General features: G+C 32.8%; 1 protein-coding gene across 6 annotated transcripts in view; it reads right to left on the reverse strand.

Moving 5' to 3' along the window:
• Positions 1-7,046: 7,046 nt before the first annotated feature.
• Piezo (piezo type mechanosensitive ion channel component) overlaps positions 7,047-16,427 on the reverse strand; it is a 219,012-nt gene continuing 209,631 nt past the window's right edge. For all 6 annotated transcript variants that reach the window (XM_075297326.1, XM_075297330.1, XM_075297327.1 and 3 more), the window contains 10 exons: positions 13,381-13,516; positions 13,035-13,318; positions 11,383-11,472; positions 10,742-11,021; positions 10,267-10,640; positions 9,659-10,212; positions 7,972-8,325; positions 7,711-7,909; positions 7,434-7,575; positions 7,047-7,331 (listed from right to left, as the gene is read on the reverse strand). In XM_075297326.1, the coding sequence (XP_075153441.1) occupies positions 7,122-7,331; positions 7,434-7,575; positions 7,711-7,909; positions 7,972-8,325; positions 9,659-10,212; positions 10,267-10,640; positions 10,742-11,021; positions 11,383-11,472; positions 13,035-13,318; positions 13,381-13,516 (2,623 nt within the window). In that variant the 3' untranslated portion in view covers positions 7,047-7,121. The remainder of the gene's footprint in view (positions 7,332-7,433; positions 7,576-7,710; positions 7,910-7,971; positions 8,326-9,658; positions 10,213-10,266; positions 10,641-10,741; positions 11,022-11,382; positions 11,473-13,034; positions 13,319-13,380; positions 13,517-16,427) is intronic.

Consider the following 16,427-nt stretch of genomic DNA (forward strand, 5'->3'; position numbering starts at 1 on the left):
CAAAAATTAATAGTATCAATTAATTCAATTAATTTTTTAATTGACCTTCAATTAATTTTTTAATTGATACTATCATTTCTGTGATTGAAGACATTTCAATTAAAAAATTAATTGGATCAATTAATTTCGTGATTGAATCAGATTTTTTTGTGTAAAAGAGCAATATGAGAGGCCCATAATGCATAGAAGGTCTTGACACACTAATTCGTGACTCCGTTAGAGTAGAGGTGTAGACGTGAGTAATATTTTACTCACGCACACTCACGACGGAAAAATCTTACTCACTCAGACTCACGCACGATATTTTTTGGTGGACTAACGCCCACACACACTCATGAAAAGAAAAGTTGCACTCACGCACACTCACGATAAGAAATGTCGAGACTGACGAAAAATATCGTGACTCACGAGAATCCCCGTATTTCCTGAGATAGGTTAATTAACCAACTTTTACACCATACAACGGATATGTGTGAAGTTCATCAATATACCCACACGCCAGCTAGGAAATTAGCTGGTACAAAATTTTCGGTTTAAATTAACTTGCACCGAAAATAACTTCATGCATAAAAGTGGTCGTTGATCTGTGATAGTGCAGGTGTTGTCTTATATTACGTGGGCCTTATATTAGCTCCGTTCGAGATAATGACAGCCAAAACTATTTGGTGGTGTGTAGGGTGACCTATTGACTTTTTAAAATCTCTGTAACTTTTTTGTTAATGAATATAAGTAAATACTTCAAAAGCAAAAGTTTCATATTTTGTTAAGATCTTTATAATGTTTATCAGAAATGGGCATAATAGGGGTATACGAAGCGAAATAAAAAAATTAAAAATCAAATTTTACGTCGGAGTCAAAAATGACAAATGCACGAAATATAGCCCCTGATAAACCACGAACAACGATATGCGTTTCTTTTCGATCGGACCTCAAATGATGGCACAGCACAATAAATTGTATTTCGGGGGGTCGTAGGGTGCACGGAAAAAAAGTTTTGGTGTTCTGAAATTGTCTTCGAATATGCTACAAAACTGGGGGGTGACCGCATCAACTTTTTTTCGTGACCCTATCTGGTGCACACACTCAAACGCCAAAAATTCATTTCTTTCCTAGACCAGCTAAACAAAGTTCGTAGGAGACAAGCATGGCAACGGGTACTATAAAAAGACTACTGTACCAAACTTATTTGATAAAAAAAGAAAACATTTTGATCGTTTCGGAGGAACGATTTTTTTTTTGTGCTGTGCAATACTCAAAAAAATCCAAACACACAAAAAACAATATGATTCAATCACGAAATTAATTAATCCAATTATTTTTTTAATTGAAATGTCACAGTATGATAGTATCAATTAAAAAATTAATAGATCCAATTAAAAAATTAATTGATACTATTAATTTTTTTAAACTCAATTAAAATTTTAATTGGGAAAAATTTTTCTGTGCAGTAGAGTGCATTCTGGCGATTTTTTTTTTGTGAAAAAATTTTTAGATCCTAAAATCGTGTATATGTTAGAGATAAGGCCAATAAGCCAATAAGGCTGAGATTATAATGTTCCAACAAAAACTAAACACCGTTTAAAATTAAATCCTTGGACTTTTTGTTTTCCAACTTAAAAAAGACCATATACTGCCAAATATCTCATAACGACATGGCTGAACAGTTTCAGTTAAAATCCAAGTCAGCTGTTTTAAATAACATATTAGCTATGTTCACTTGATGAGAATTTTTCTAATAACTTAGACTTCGATTAAAATCTTACTTTTGGACATTTCATTAATGGAATTTTGCATAAGCCAAAGTAATGTAAATTTTAATGTGTACAAAAAAGTTTTTTTTTGATGTTTGTCAACAGTTTTTGTTTTTTTTTTGTGAAACGATCCATGGAAGCGAACAAGAAATTTAGTATAAAAAAAAAACTATTTTATTTGTAAATTATTGTTACATTCAACAGATGGATAGATAGATAGATCGTTTAGTAGAGATATCAAATTATCTCCAATCTAAGAACAATTAGTATTGTAGTCATATACGAGTATGTGTACATATTTGCGATTTATGTCGCCTTATAAGAAAAAAATAATTAAAAGGATACTTGTAAAAAAAGACATAGAAAATTACAAACAAAATACGACTTGGTTATTTAGAACATAATACGTTTTATTTTTCTTTATTTCAATATCTATTAACTATGTCTTCATAATTCCTGTTTTGCACTATTTCGGATGAGGAATAAACCAATAATTCCTGAATATGAAAAGCGGAAATTCAATACATTTTTTATAAGAGGGCGTCCAATTTCAATAAGCATATCTACTGTATAACCAGATATTCTTGATTATATAAAAAATAATTCTGAATGATCTGTTGGTAGCTATCATTAGAACAAGGGTACTTCATTGTTATTGCAGAAAGGCCAGATAACCGGAATGGGGTCACTGATTCGTAATTTCTTCAAAAGAGATTATTTATGAGAAATTAATGTGTTAAGATCAGTTGTACAACAAATCTTATCATCTGGCGGAATTGGATGGAGAGTACGAATCCGCCACCAATAATAAAATGCAACGGGAACGAAAACAACGGATGTGACAAGGTCTACATAACATAGGAACTACAAATAATGAATGAAAAACTCGTTTATCAGGCTATAAATCAGATCTAAAACAACGTTTACAGAGACCTATGCAAAAACCACACTGTACAGCCCATATCCCAGACGAAATTGTGTTTTTGTTTTGAGTTTTATTCGAAAGAGACTAACGATGGAAATGTTACACCTTCCCAATACACCAACAGAGAAGCGAATAAACTAAAAGACAGTTACTGACAATTTAGTGCAAAGCTATAGATAAAACAGACGAATAATAAGCTCCGTTAACCCTTATACTACGTTGGGTATTATGTCGTATTTTTCATCACCGAATTTCTTACTTTTGGATTATAATTAAAAGTTCTTACTACTCAGCATGAATTCAGCATATGTTACCAATGCGATGTTGAAAAATACGATATGGGTCATCAAATGACCCCAACGTAGTATAAAGGTTTAAGAACCTCATAATTTTTGATAAATATCACAAATTTTTACTGGAAGTCGTTCGTTTACTTCAAAAAGTCAGTAAAAAAGATCCAGAGAGAGGGAGAGAGATCAAATTTGACATTTGAGAAGCAAAAAAGATGCAAATTTTTGCTGGAGATTTTTCACATAATTACCAGCTTACCAAAATTTTTTGCCAACAAAAATGGGTCAGGTTATGCCATTATGTTTCAAAATTCTTCTCATAAAGGACTTACACTTTTTTATTTTCAATTAAAGAGATAAAATAATTGCCGATGGTAGTACTGTTCCTACACTCATAGAAAAAAGTCTGCTAAAAACAGCAGTCGATGTCTGCTGTTATATTTAGGGCCTAATGAACAACAATTTATAAAATTTTTAGGTTATAAATTTTTCCCCAAAGCAGAACCAAGAACAAAAAGTAGTTTTTGGTATATTTTTGCACTGTAATATACTTACAAGCTCCTAAATACGATCAGCAAACATTTTGTTTGCTGTTATGCCTCAATTCGATAAATGTTCAGATTTTTGGTCAAATACTATAGATATTCATAAAATATTGTTTTTATTATGTTAGGATAGCTCCTAAGATGACATTTTTATTTGTTTTAGCCAAAATAAAACATGTTTTAGTGTAATCGAGCTTCAAAAATAGCAGGAAATGTTTGCTATTTCAGCAAACAGTGACTGCTGTCCCTTTTTCAGCAGACTTTCTGCTGTTTTAGCAGACTTTTCTGCTGTCCCTACTAACAAATTTCTATGGGTGTAGGAAATCTCCGAATACAATAGGCGTGGTCATCGATAGCTCCTTTATACTCTCTAAACGTGGTATACAAGGGGAAAGTCCTACAAAAAAAAAAATCCGATTCAACCACGAAATTAATTAATCCAATTAATTTTTTAATTGAAACGTCTACAATCACGAATACTATCATTATCAATCAAAGTTTTAATTGGGGATACAAAATTCTTGATTAATAAATTAATTATTTTTTTATTTGATTCAATTAAAAATATAATTGATGTTGATTGCAAAACTAAATTATTTTTTTTTATTAAAAAAAGGTAACTATTTTCAATCACTTTCTTAATTGACTTACCCCCATTTTCATGAAGCTACGTTAGTGCCACGTTAGCTAACGAACTTTTAAACCACAATATGGACATGTCTATGATCTTGCCTATATATTCCATGTGTCAGTTACGAACTTAACTGCTGACAAATTTTCAGTTAAAGTTAACCGGAAAGAAGATATCTGCAATATATTTTCTGTTAACAGGGAGTTAAAGCCTAACGGAGCTACATGAAAATGGCCGTTAGTGTTTTTAGTTTGATCAACAATTGATTGTTTAAAATAGATTTTTAATTAAAAATTAAAAAATTGTCCATCAATTTTGTTTTTACCAAATAATTTTTTAATTAATAAATTTTAAAATTTTCAATCATTGATTTAATTAACTCAATGTTTCTATCTCGATCAAAAAGTTAATTGTATAAATTAATTTAATTGAAAAACTTTTCAACTTCAAACATCTTTTTAATTGGAAAAATTTTGGTGATATTTTTTCTGTGTAAATAATGTACTCCAAGGTCCTCTCGGTCAAGGACATTATTTATGGTCTGTTTGGATGATATTGAGGACACAAAACTTCTGTAAAGGAAACAAGAGCCTACTGGTGTTTCATCTGCCTAAACCCCAACCAACCCGCGCCTGTAGAATGAGCTCAATTACTATTCCTCTGCCAATGGCTTCGGCAGAAACAGAAAACAAGAATCATCAAGTAACTTAGTCACTTAGGTTAAAAAGAACTATTAGCAGTGAACTTAGGTCTTCATAGCGGTTTAATACTTAAATCGAAGGGTTGGTGATTATGTATGACTAAATTCTATATATAACAGGTTGACTGATAAGTCCCCGGTCTGACACATAGATGGCGTCGCTAGTATTAAATGCATATTATTACCAACCTTCAAATGATTCGTGTCAAAATTTGACGTCTGTAAGTCAATTAGTTTGTGAGATAGAGCGTCTTTTGTGAAGCAACTTTTGTTATTGTGAAAAAAAATGGAAAAAAAGGAATTTCGTGTTTTGATAAAATACTGTTTTCTGAAGGGAAATAATACGGTGGAAGCAAAAACTTGGCTTGATAATGAGTTTCCGGACTCTGCCCCAGGCAAATCAACAATAATTGATTGGTATGCAAAATTCAAGCGTGGTGAAATGAGCACGGAGGACGGTGAACGCAGTGGACGCCCGAAAGAGGTGGTTACCGACGAAAACATCAAAAAAATCCACAAAATGATTTTGAATGACCGTAAAATGAAGTTGATCGAGATAGCAGAGGCCTTAAAGATATCAAAGGAACGTGTTGGCCATATCATTCATCAATATTTGGATATGCGAAAGCTCTGTGCAAAATGGGTGTGGCGCGAGCTCACATTTGACCAAAAACAAAAACGTGTTAATGATTCTGAGCTGTGTTTGCAGCTGTTAACTCCTAATACACCCGAGATTTTCCGTCGATATGTGACAATGGATGAAACATGGCTCCATCACTACATTCCTGAGTCCAATCGACAGTCGGCTGAGTGGACAGCGACCGGTGAACCGTCTCCGAAGTGTGGAAAGACTCAAAAGTCCGCTGGCAAAGTAATGGCCTCTGTTTTTTGGGATGCGCATGGAATAATTTTTATCGATTATCTTGAGAAGGGAAAAACCATCAACAGTGACTATTATATGGCGTTATTGGAGCGTTTGAAGGTCGAAATCGCGGCAAAACGGCCTCATATGAAGAAGAAAAGAAGACAATGTACCGTGCCACAAGTCATTGAGAACGACGGAAAAAATTCATGAATTGGGCTTCGAATTGCTCCCCACATACCGTATTCTCCACATCTGGCCCCAGCGACTTTTTCTTGTTCTCAGATCTCAAAAGGATGCTCGCAGGGAAAAATTTGGCTGCAATGAAAAGGTGATCGCCGAAACTGAGGCCTATTTTGAGGCAAAACCGAAGAAGTACTACCAAATTAAATGCCCATGTTCCCAAATCCACTTCCAGGTGAAGGTGAATCAATTCCACGATTTTCGTGTCCTACAGTCCACTTTCACCGGAATTTTCGTGAAATCAATTCACTTGCAAAAGTCTTGGTGAAAGTTGAATTATGTCCAAGATGGGTGTATGAAGGGCTTTTAACAAGGCAAGTAAAATTAACAAAGAACCATCCTCTAAAGATCTGGATTCTGCTATTTGATAATTTCTATATAATATTCAATTTTTACAAAAAAAAAAAAAAGTTATATAGAAATTATCAAATAGCAGAATCCAGATCTTTAGATCTATTTTTAGATATTACAGTGTTGAGTCAGTATTTTGAAGACATAGCTAGACAAGATGTTGTAATATTTCATTTATCTAACATTTGTATTAAATATATTTAAATGTTTTCTATTCAAAGTTTATTTTTATTTTTTTTTTTTTTTATTATATTTTTCTTTTTCTTGTATCAAAAAAATGCTTAAAAATCCCTGAATATGAGTTCACAATTTTATTACATTCATATAATTATGCATTTTCTTTATATATTGTTTTGTTTTCTAATTTTTCGTATGATTCATATTTCGATTTTGCTTTTATTATATGTTTGTAAAAAAACTATAATTATTTTGTTTGGTTTTTTGTATGCGCATATACATAAATGAAAAATGGCATTTGTTTGATGTTGATTGACAAAATAAGAATAAATATTTTACAAACAAAAATACAATGTTTTTTTTTATAAATTTTTAGCTTAAGAAAAAGTAATAAATAAAGAGTTACACACATAATAAGCATACAAATAAACACAAAAAATTAAAACTATGAAATTAATTTAACATATAATAAAAAAATGTTAATTAATCGGCAGTATTATATGCTTTTTTCTGTTGTTTTCTTTATCAAGGATTTATTGTAACAAATTAAAAAAAACTGGTAAAATGGGTATCTGTTATAAAAAATATTAATTTAAATTACTCTTTGTTCTTTTTCTTTCTTAATTTAAGATACAGTCATTTGTAATTATGGGTTTTGCTGCGCCGCTTGCTGCTGTTGCTGGGGATGCTCTCTTCTCCCACTAGCTCTACTACGTACAGAATCTGTATCTGTTTCATCATCGGCAATTTCTTCGCGTGGTCTTGTCCATTTGACCATTGTTTCGGGTGATCGATACAGGAAGAGTAGTTTGGCAAACAAATCTTCTTCAAGCATAAATTCTAAAGCTTCTCTTACCTGTTTTTTTTTTGTGGGTTTGGGAAAGATAGAAGAAGGAAAATATAAAAATGGATTAATAATGCGTCAAATTCTATTTATATTTCAAATATTTGAACTTACCAAGTAAATATCAAGGCACAATTGTAATACTCTATCAACATTGGGCAAATCTTCATACATAATTTTACGTGTCTGACCACCTAAGAAGCCCTTCAAAAATCTAGAGACCACTAAAACGAATGTGGTATAGATACCGATGATACTGTAAAGATACATAGATATTTATTAACTAAAATAAAATGGCTTAGATATAACAAAAAAAAAATCATTAAAGATTCTTGATCCCTAGTTAGAAATTAAATTTATTAAAAATTGCAATTTGTGTGTGTTTCCTTACCCTCCGGCAGTTATAAATGTCCAGGTGGATGGGAACTTTTTATCATTGAATGTATAAAATACAATACCCGAATCACAATCATATAATGGTAACTTTTTCAATATTTGTGTGGCCTCATCATCATTACAATGATCTGCTATCTCCCACCATTGGAAACTGTAATTATTTGTGTGGACTTTTATAGCTAAATCCCGGAAATCTGAAAAAAAAAACAAAATTAAAATTTTAACCATTTTTTGTTTCCATTTCCAGATCACTTACTATTCTTCGAATCAACCAAAAGAGCTGATACATATATGGGATCGGCAGAGTTTAGAACCTTTATAAACTTTGGCACCAAATTCGGTATAATTGGTATACTCGATTCATTTTTCGTTGTTGGTGTTGTTGCATTGCCGCTCAATGTGACATTTGTTTGTGAAGAATCATCAGTGACGGGTGGCGCTGTTGTTGTATCTGGCATTATAGATCCAGTTATCATATTCTTTAGAGCATCTCTATATTTATATGTATTATTCATTAGGTATGTTATCTCCGATCCAATAACACCAGATTGACCCTTCGATGGTGGTGTTCGTGTTAATTCATAGGCTAAACGAACTGTTAGGGTGGCATCTGTGGAAGATGGGATATAAATTTATTTATTTAGGCTAAAAATATACACCCATAATGTTGCCTACACAGAAAAAAACAATGCCAAGAAAATTTTTCCAATTAAGGTCTTTAATTGAGTTTAAACAAATATTCAATTAAAAGTTTAATTGATTCAACAAAGTTTTTAATTTAAACAAAACTCAATCACAAAAATTAATAGTACCAATTAATTTTTTAAATTATTGGTTTTTATACGACCTTGATTGTTTATTATTTTTCGATTCTTTTAGATTAATTCTAAATCGGGCTTTTAAGGTCTCTAAATATGCAAATAAAAAGACTTTACTTCATATTTTTATCCGACGTTTCGTTGGTAATTTCCAACTTTTTCTGGGATGAATTTTATTAAAATCTGGCAACGAAGAAATAACAAAAAAGGGGGACAAATTACATCTATGTGGAGTACCATAAGTCAATCTTTATTTAGTCTTTTTTCATATTTTCGATATCATTGTTAAAAGGTAAAAAGTGACGGCACATGAACACCATAACATTAAAATCAATATTTCTGCGTATCGCTCGTTTGAGGTGTCCACACTGACGCTGCATAGTTTACCACTGACCGGCCAATTGTCTTATATGTAGTTAACAACGTTGATCTGTTAGGAAATGAGTGCCATCTGACCCCATTTATCGAAATCGGGCGATACATATATATGGGAGCTATATCTAAATTTGATCCGACTTTTTCCAAATTCAATAGCGTTCTTGTCTGTACAAAAAAAAAAAAAAACGCCACATACCAAATTTCATCAAAATCGGTTAATAATTGCGACCGGAATCCTGCGAACAACACATACATGGACAGACAGACACCAAGCACTAGATCGACTCAGTAGGTGATTCTGAGTCGATCGGTATATATTTTATGGGGTGTAAAATCAATATTTCTAGTAGGCACTTTTTTGGCAGATCAAAGTTATTATACCCTGACAACTATGTGGTTTAGGGTATAATAATTGGATCAATTAATTTCGTGATTGAATCAAAAAAAATTTTTTTGTGTGAACTACGAAAGCATTCTAACTACGAAAAATGGAATCGTTTTCGATGCGTCTTCGAGGGCATTAAATTAATGCAAGAAAATGCAATTTTCCTTTCCCAAAAAAATGGTTCTGTTCTATATGATGCATCAATAGGAACTTATGCTCAGCGCTGGATGTAATAACATACATTCTCGTTAACGGCTACCATCGAAATTTCGGACGCGTAATTTTATGTTTTTTCTTATGCTAAGTACCATCAATGTCAATTGAAATTTAAATATCACTAACTAATTGTAAATTATACTTACTGCTATTCAATTCATCTAATAAGCGCAGCTTATCTGGAGGAGCTATATTCCACATTGTTGGAGAATTGCCACTTAATTTAATAGCTGCTATATCCGAGGCATCATAATTCAATAAAAATGACAAAGCTTCTCTTTCCTTAATATAGGCATTTTTCATTTGTGAAAACATTTCATCATTGAAGACATAGGTACTTTCACGAGTGCTAGTAACATAGATGGGCTCATATGAGCCTATCCTCAAAGAAACCTTCACCTCAGTGGGGACATTCGATTGACCAACAGCATTGAAAAGGGCAAACAATGTTAGCGGACCCCAGATAAGGAATACAATAAAAAGAATAACAGCACCACCCATAAGGAGTTTCATGAATGCAGCTTTCTTTTGAGCTCGTACAGCTGGGAAATCAGTTTCCATTTGACGTAAACATTTAATGGAATATATATTGGCGAATATATCTTCCATTTTCAGCCAATCAAATAATGTCATTGTGGTATCAGTACACAACCAATCAAGTATGGTACGCAATTCATACAGGAAGGGGATGACCATGTAGCTATGAATAAACAAAATTAATATACAAAGATTTATGAACCTTAAACAAACTTACATTTTGAATGAAATCATATTTATCATGGAGAAACTCTTGGTCAGGAAATTACCCAAAATTCTTGTGGGATAACCACATTTAATTTGATAACTTGACAAGAGTAAATAGAAACATTTAATAATATAGAATATAATGGGAGGTGTCAGCACATAGAAACTTCTTTCGGTGACAGCTGGTACCACAAAGAACATCCATATATGAATGCCCACTACCGAAATAAAATGGAAGGCTATTTTGAATACTAAAGCCTTACGCAAATACAAAGCACGATCAATGACAATTAATATGAATTGTACTAGCAACATGATGAGGAAGGGAACAGGAACTTTATTTTCCGCCAAATAGGTTTTAACACCACCATCCGAAAGCTTAGACTGAAATATGAAAAAGACGACAGTAATCATTACTCAAGTAAATTGATTTAAAAATAATTTATTCATACGTGTTATTCAAATAAATAATATTTTCAACTTACACTGAATGAGGTAAATCCAAAGAGTAAAACAAAAAAGTTTATGAAATCACACAAGAACATCAAGGCATAGACATCAGTTGGTAAACGGGCTTTATGCATTAAATTATGGAAGAATTTCGAAAGACCGCAAAGATATTTATGCCGTTGGAAACTTTCAACTCTCCGAACCAAAACATTTGCCGCTGATATGCTTTCACGGCTGCCAGATCCATATTCCGAAGCCACTGAACGGGGACGTTCACTAATAGAATTAGCATCGCCATCAGCATTAGAAGCATTCCTGAAACAAACAAATTTAGGAATATGTCTTGATTATATTCATATGTAAAATAAATGAAAAAAAAACATTTCAAAAATTATCGCGAATACCTTTTTGAGGCTTTATTTTTGTCATTGGCTTTAAAATTGTATGAATCTTGATTTGAGTTTGAAAATTTGGAATTTCTTTGAATCCTTTTTAAATGGATAGTTCTTATAGCTTGCCTTATATAATCTTTTTGAAAATAAATTATATTAATTGAATTCTTCTTGAAAACTTCTGCATAAAAGAATTGAATAAAAAACACACATACCTACACTTTAAATTTTATATATATTAATTACTGAAGAATATGTTACTAGATGAAGATGAAAATACTTACAGACTTTGACGATCCTCAGCACCCTCACTTTGGAAAAGCACAGTTTTGTAATTGTCAATTTTCCATAAGCCATGGGATTTTAGGATATATCTGAAAAATTAAAATGATTATTATTATTAAAATAATAAAGTTTATTTATAGTTATAAAATATCATTATGAAAAAATATATACATATTTTCTTTTTTAATAATAACGCGATTTTGCTGACTAATACTTAAATTAACGTTTCCAGGTCCGCCAGTAATCTCAAGCTATATGCCCCTAAAATTTGCTTACGCCTTACACAAAATGCAGGACATTCACACAAGAGGTGTTTAATTGATTCGTTTTCCTCCGCATCGTGACAGCTCATACAATAGTCATTATACTTCGCGCCAATAGTTTTTGCAAAATCGCAGCGACCCGTTATAGCAGATATCAGGCGTCTTGAGAATACTAGCATATCTTGTGTGCGGTTTAACAACCTTCTGATCTATCACCTTCTTCCAAAGAAGAGGTGATAGATCTCCTCCTTGGGGAGTGCCTCTGTTCACAAACCTTTGTATGTTTAATTTGCCTCGTGTGGCTGAAATACGTCTCTTCATTAGCCTAAGTATACCTGGATCAACATTCAGAGCTGTCAGTCCATTTAATATCGATGTCTAGAAACGCCACGATTGTGTATTCATTGACAGATAGTGAGCTTTCAATAAAGCTGACTAGTTCATGTAATGTGGTCTCAGTAGACCTGCCCTTCGAGTATGCATGCTGTCGTTTCGAGAGCAAACTTGAATCGAAGCTAGTTCTAAGATAAATATCTATCATCCTCTGCAGAGTCTTAAGTGAGAATGAGGATAAGCTGATTATTTGGAAATCCTTCGCATTCCCGCTTTAGGCATGAAAACGACTTTTGTTTCCCTCCACTTTCTTGGAATATATGCTATGTTGATACACCCTGTATATATCTCCGACAACCAGGGGATAGTTCTGTCAGTCACTGCTTGTAACTCCACCGGAGTAATTCCATCAGGTCATTAGACACCAGTTAAGAAAGACTTAACTAGGACAGACCAACAAAACAAAATTTATTCGAAATCGTCCTAATCGATGAAACTTTAAGTACAATTTATATTTTTATAATTGTACTTTTTCGCTAAGTTTGTCCCCACTCGTACAAAAAGAAAAAATATCTGCCAAATTAGATTGTCTAATGACAGCAGAGTATATCCTATATGCCATCGATGATCCTTAAACGTGGTTACTTGCAGTTCGAGTTTTTTTTTGTGTGTTCTAAAAAGTGGCACTCGCAATCATATCAAAACACTGATACAATAAAGAAAAAATAAATGTTGAAACTATTTATATCAGTTTTTTTAAATTAGAATTGTGAAGTCATTTTTCTCTAAATAACATAAGTTTAAGTTTTCTTTAAGATAATTTTATCTTGATTTCATTGGATACTTTTAAACTTTATAGTTCAAGGAAGTAAAACGATTAATTTACTATAGACAACTTTCGTTGCATAGTTTTAGGCGGTACATTTGTCCGGTTCGTTTCAATCATATACTATAACCCAATATTTTAAAATCTCCTATATTATTTCAACTTTTCCAGTATTTTGACTCTGTAACCGATTATTTATATATATAAAAAAATTGTTTTGAATACTTACCTATGGAAAAACAATACCAATAGCAGCAACAAATCATATGTAGCAAAATGTGGTATCATTTCAACGCCAAATAATTTTTCAATACCCAAAGGATTATTGGGTAGATTATAATGATAATTTGCCCAAATTAATTTGAATTGGAATATACATTTGATAAGTACAATAGCCTGTGTATATGCAATCAAAGTAACCCAGAATGTTTTGGTGGGACGTGGCAATGACAAAGTACCCCATAGGAAAATCATAAGAGGCAAAGGTAATGATATCAAACTGGCATTTACAATCTGTAACAAAATAAATATAAATATTCTTTATATATTAAAATAGAAAGCAAAATTTAACATACCTGATTTATAAACACAACAATATAGCAAATTAAATCCGTATTCGAAAGAATTGCATACCAGGCAGATATTAAAACTTCAACAATGATATTGTGATCGCGAGCCGTAAAATCATCTTCATCGAATGCCAGTTCAGTGCTGTAAAATTTAAAATTATTTTAATAATCATTTCGAAAAAAAATGAATCGCATATTTTATTGCTTTATATTGATCTTAATTATTCAAAAACATTCATCTAAACATTACAAATATAAATAAATTGATTTGTGTTTAATAATTATAGACATTGATTCCGAATACAAAAAAAAAATAAGACATTAAATGTGTTTTTATTTTATAGACTTTATTACTAAACTTTGAAAGGGTAGTAATTTAATTTAATGTGTATACGATATATAGCACATTATTACACATTATTAAACTAATGAAATTGTCTAGCAAAAATATTAAAAAAATACTATAAACTTTTTCATTTATACCTCGCACATAACATGGGAAAATCCATAATTAATTTTGAAAAAATTTACCAACGTGTGTCTAAAAGGTCTGCTATGTACAAAGAATCTGCTGAACAATTATTTTAGATTATTTTTTAAATTGAGTTCCTTTGAAGAGAATTTGCTAGGTCTAAGGACAAAACGTTTGCAATGATTTTTTTTGGGATCTTCAATTCAGAAAAAAAATTGTACGGAAAAGTCCAATTCAAGTCAATTTATCCTGTAAGGAAAATTAATCGCTAAGATTGCTACAATGTTTTTTAGCAGTATAGCAAATCATTGCAGTATCACATCCTGATTTTATATGTACAGAAGAATAGTATCACGTCAAACCTGTTTCAAGAGCAAAATGTTATTTTTGGATAATAATATACTACATGATTTCCGAGAAAATACCGCGGTTGCGACAAACATGTTACATGGTCACCATACAAAAATAACATTTTGCTCTTGAAACATGTTTGAGGTGATCATATTCCTTCTTTGGCTCTGTATATAACAATGTTCGTGGGACCGTATAACCACCGTATAACCATCTGATATCAGTTATGAGACAAGATACATTTCTGTCTCAGGGACGAACTCTACACCCAAAGAAATTTATTAGTAGACAAAGCAGAAAAATATGCTGAAAAAGCAAAACGTCTGCCAGAAGCTATCATAATACCATAAAAACAGTATAATAAAATACAGTTAATAATATATTTTTTATTTTGTAACGTAAACAAAATATTTGCTGATCACGTTTAGGAGATTCTCGTTTAGGAGTTTTTGAAATTAATAAAAAATCTATTTTTGGTTCTTGGTCTCTTTAAGTTAACAGTTTATAACTTAAAAATCTTACGAACTGTTGTTTCCTAGGCCATGAATCACAAAAATATAACACCAAACACCGACTGCCTTTGTCAGCAGACTTTTTTTGTGAGTGTACTAGCCATCGAAGGAGTTATAATCTTACACTGGAGCCAAACTCTTCATAATTTCGTTAAGTAATTGAATAAAATCAGGCTAAAATTCCGACAGTAGATTTAGTAGAATGGGGTGAACCTTTTACAGGTTGGTTGATATGTATAGCAACAAATTTCAAGCGGATCGAATGAAATTTACTTCTCCAGGTGGCTCAAGAAGTAACATCTGAGGATCGGTTAATATGGGAGCTATAACAGGTTGGCTGATAAGTCCCCGGTCTGACACATAGATGTCGTCGCTAGTATTAAATGCACGTCTGTAAGTCAATTAGTTTGTGAGATAGAGCGTCTTTTGTGAAGCAACTTTTGTTATTGTGAAAAAAAATTGAAAAAAAGGAATTTCGTGTTTTGATAAAATACTGTTTTCAGAAGGGAAAAAATAAGGTGGAAGCAAAAACTTGGCTTGATAATGAGTTTCCGTACTGTGCCCCAGGGAAATCAACAGTAATTGATTGGTATGCAAAATTCAAGCGTGGTGAAATGAGCACGGAGGACGGTGAACGCAGTGGACGCCCGAAAAGGTGGTTACTGAAGAAAACATCAAAAAAATCCACAAAATGATTTTGAATGACCGTAAAATGAAGTTGATCGAGATAGCAGAGGCCTTAAAGATATCAAAGGAACGTGTTGGTCATATCATTCATCAATATTTGGATATGCGGAAGCTCTGTGCAAAATGGGTGCCGCGCGAGCTCACATTTGACCAAAAGCATCAACGTGCTGATGATTCTGAGCGGTGTTTGCAGCTGTTAACTCGTAATACACCCGAGTTTTTCCGTCGATATGTGACAATGGATGAAACATGGCTCCAACACTACACTCCTGAGTCCAATCGACAGTCGGCAGAGTGGACAACGACCGGTGAACCGTCTCCGAAGCGTGGAAAGACTCAAAAGTCCGCTGGCAAAGTAATGGCCTCTGTTTTTTGGGATGCGCATGGAATAATTTTTATCGATTATCTTGAGAAGGGAAAAACCATCAACAGTGACTATTATATGGCTTTATTGGAGCGTTTGAAGGTCGAAATCGCGGCAAAACGACCCCATATGAAGAAGAAAAAATTGTTGTTCCACCAAGACAACGCACCGTGCCACAAGTCATTGAGAACGATGGCAAAAACTCATGAATTGGGCTTCGAATTGCTTCCACACCAACCGTATTCTCCAGGTCTGGCCCCCAGCGTCTCAGACCTCTAAAAGATGCTCGCAGTGAAAAAATTGGATGAAATTTGCTACTCCAGGAGGCTCAAGAAGTAAAATCGGTTTATATAGGGGCTATATAAATTATAGTTGGATATGAACCAATTTTGGCATGGTTTTTGAAGGTCATATACTAACAGCAAGTACCAAATTTCAACCCGATCGGATGAAATTTGCTTCTCCAGGAGGCTCAAAACGTAAAATCTGGGGTCGGTTTATATGGGGTAAATATATAATTGTGGACCGATATTAATATTTTTTTTGCATTTTATATGATGTACCAAATTTAAAGCGGATCGGATGAAATTTATTCTCCAGGGGGTTGGGGATCGTTTTATATATAGTGGTTATATATAATTATGGTCCGATATTGACCAATTCTGGC

This window comes from Haematobia irritans, chromosome 2 (assembly GCF_050003625.1).
Source record: "Haematobia irritans isolate KBUSLIRL chromosome 2, ASM5000362v1, whole genome shotgun sequence".
Taxonomy (NCBI): domain Eukaryota; kingdom Metazoa; phylum Arthropoda; class Insecta; order Diptera; family Muscidae; genus Haematobia; species Haematobia irritans.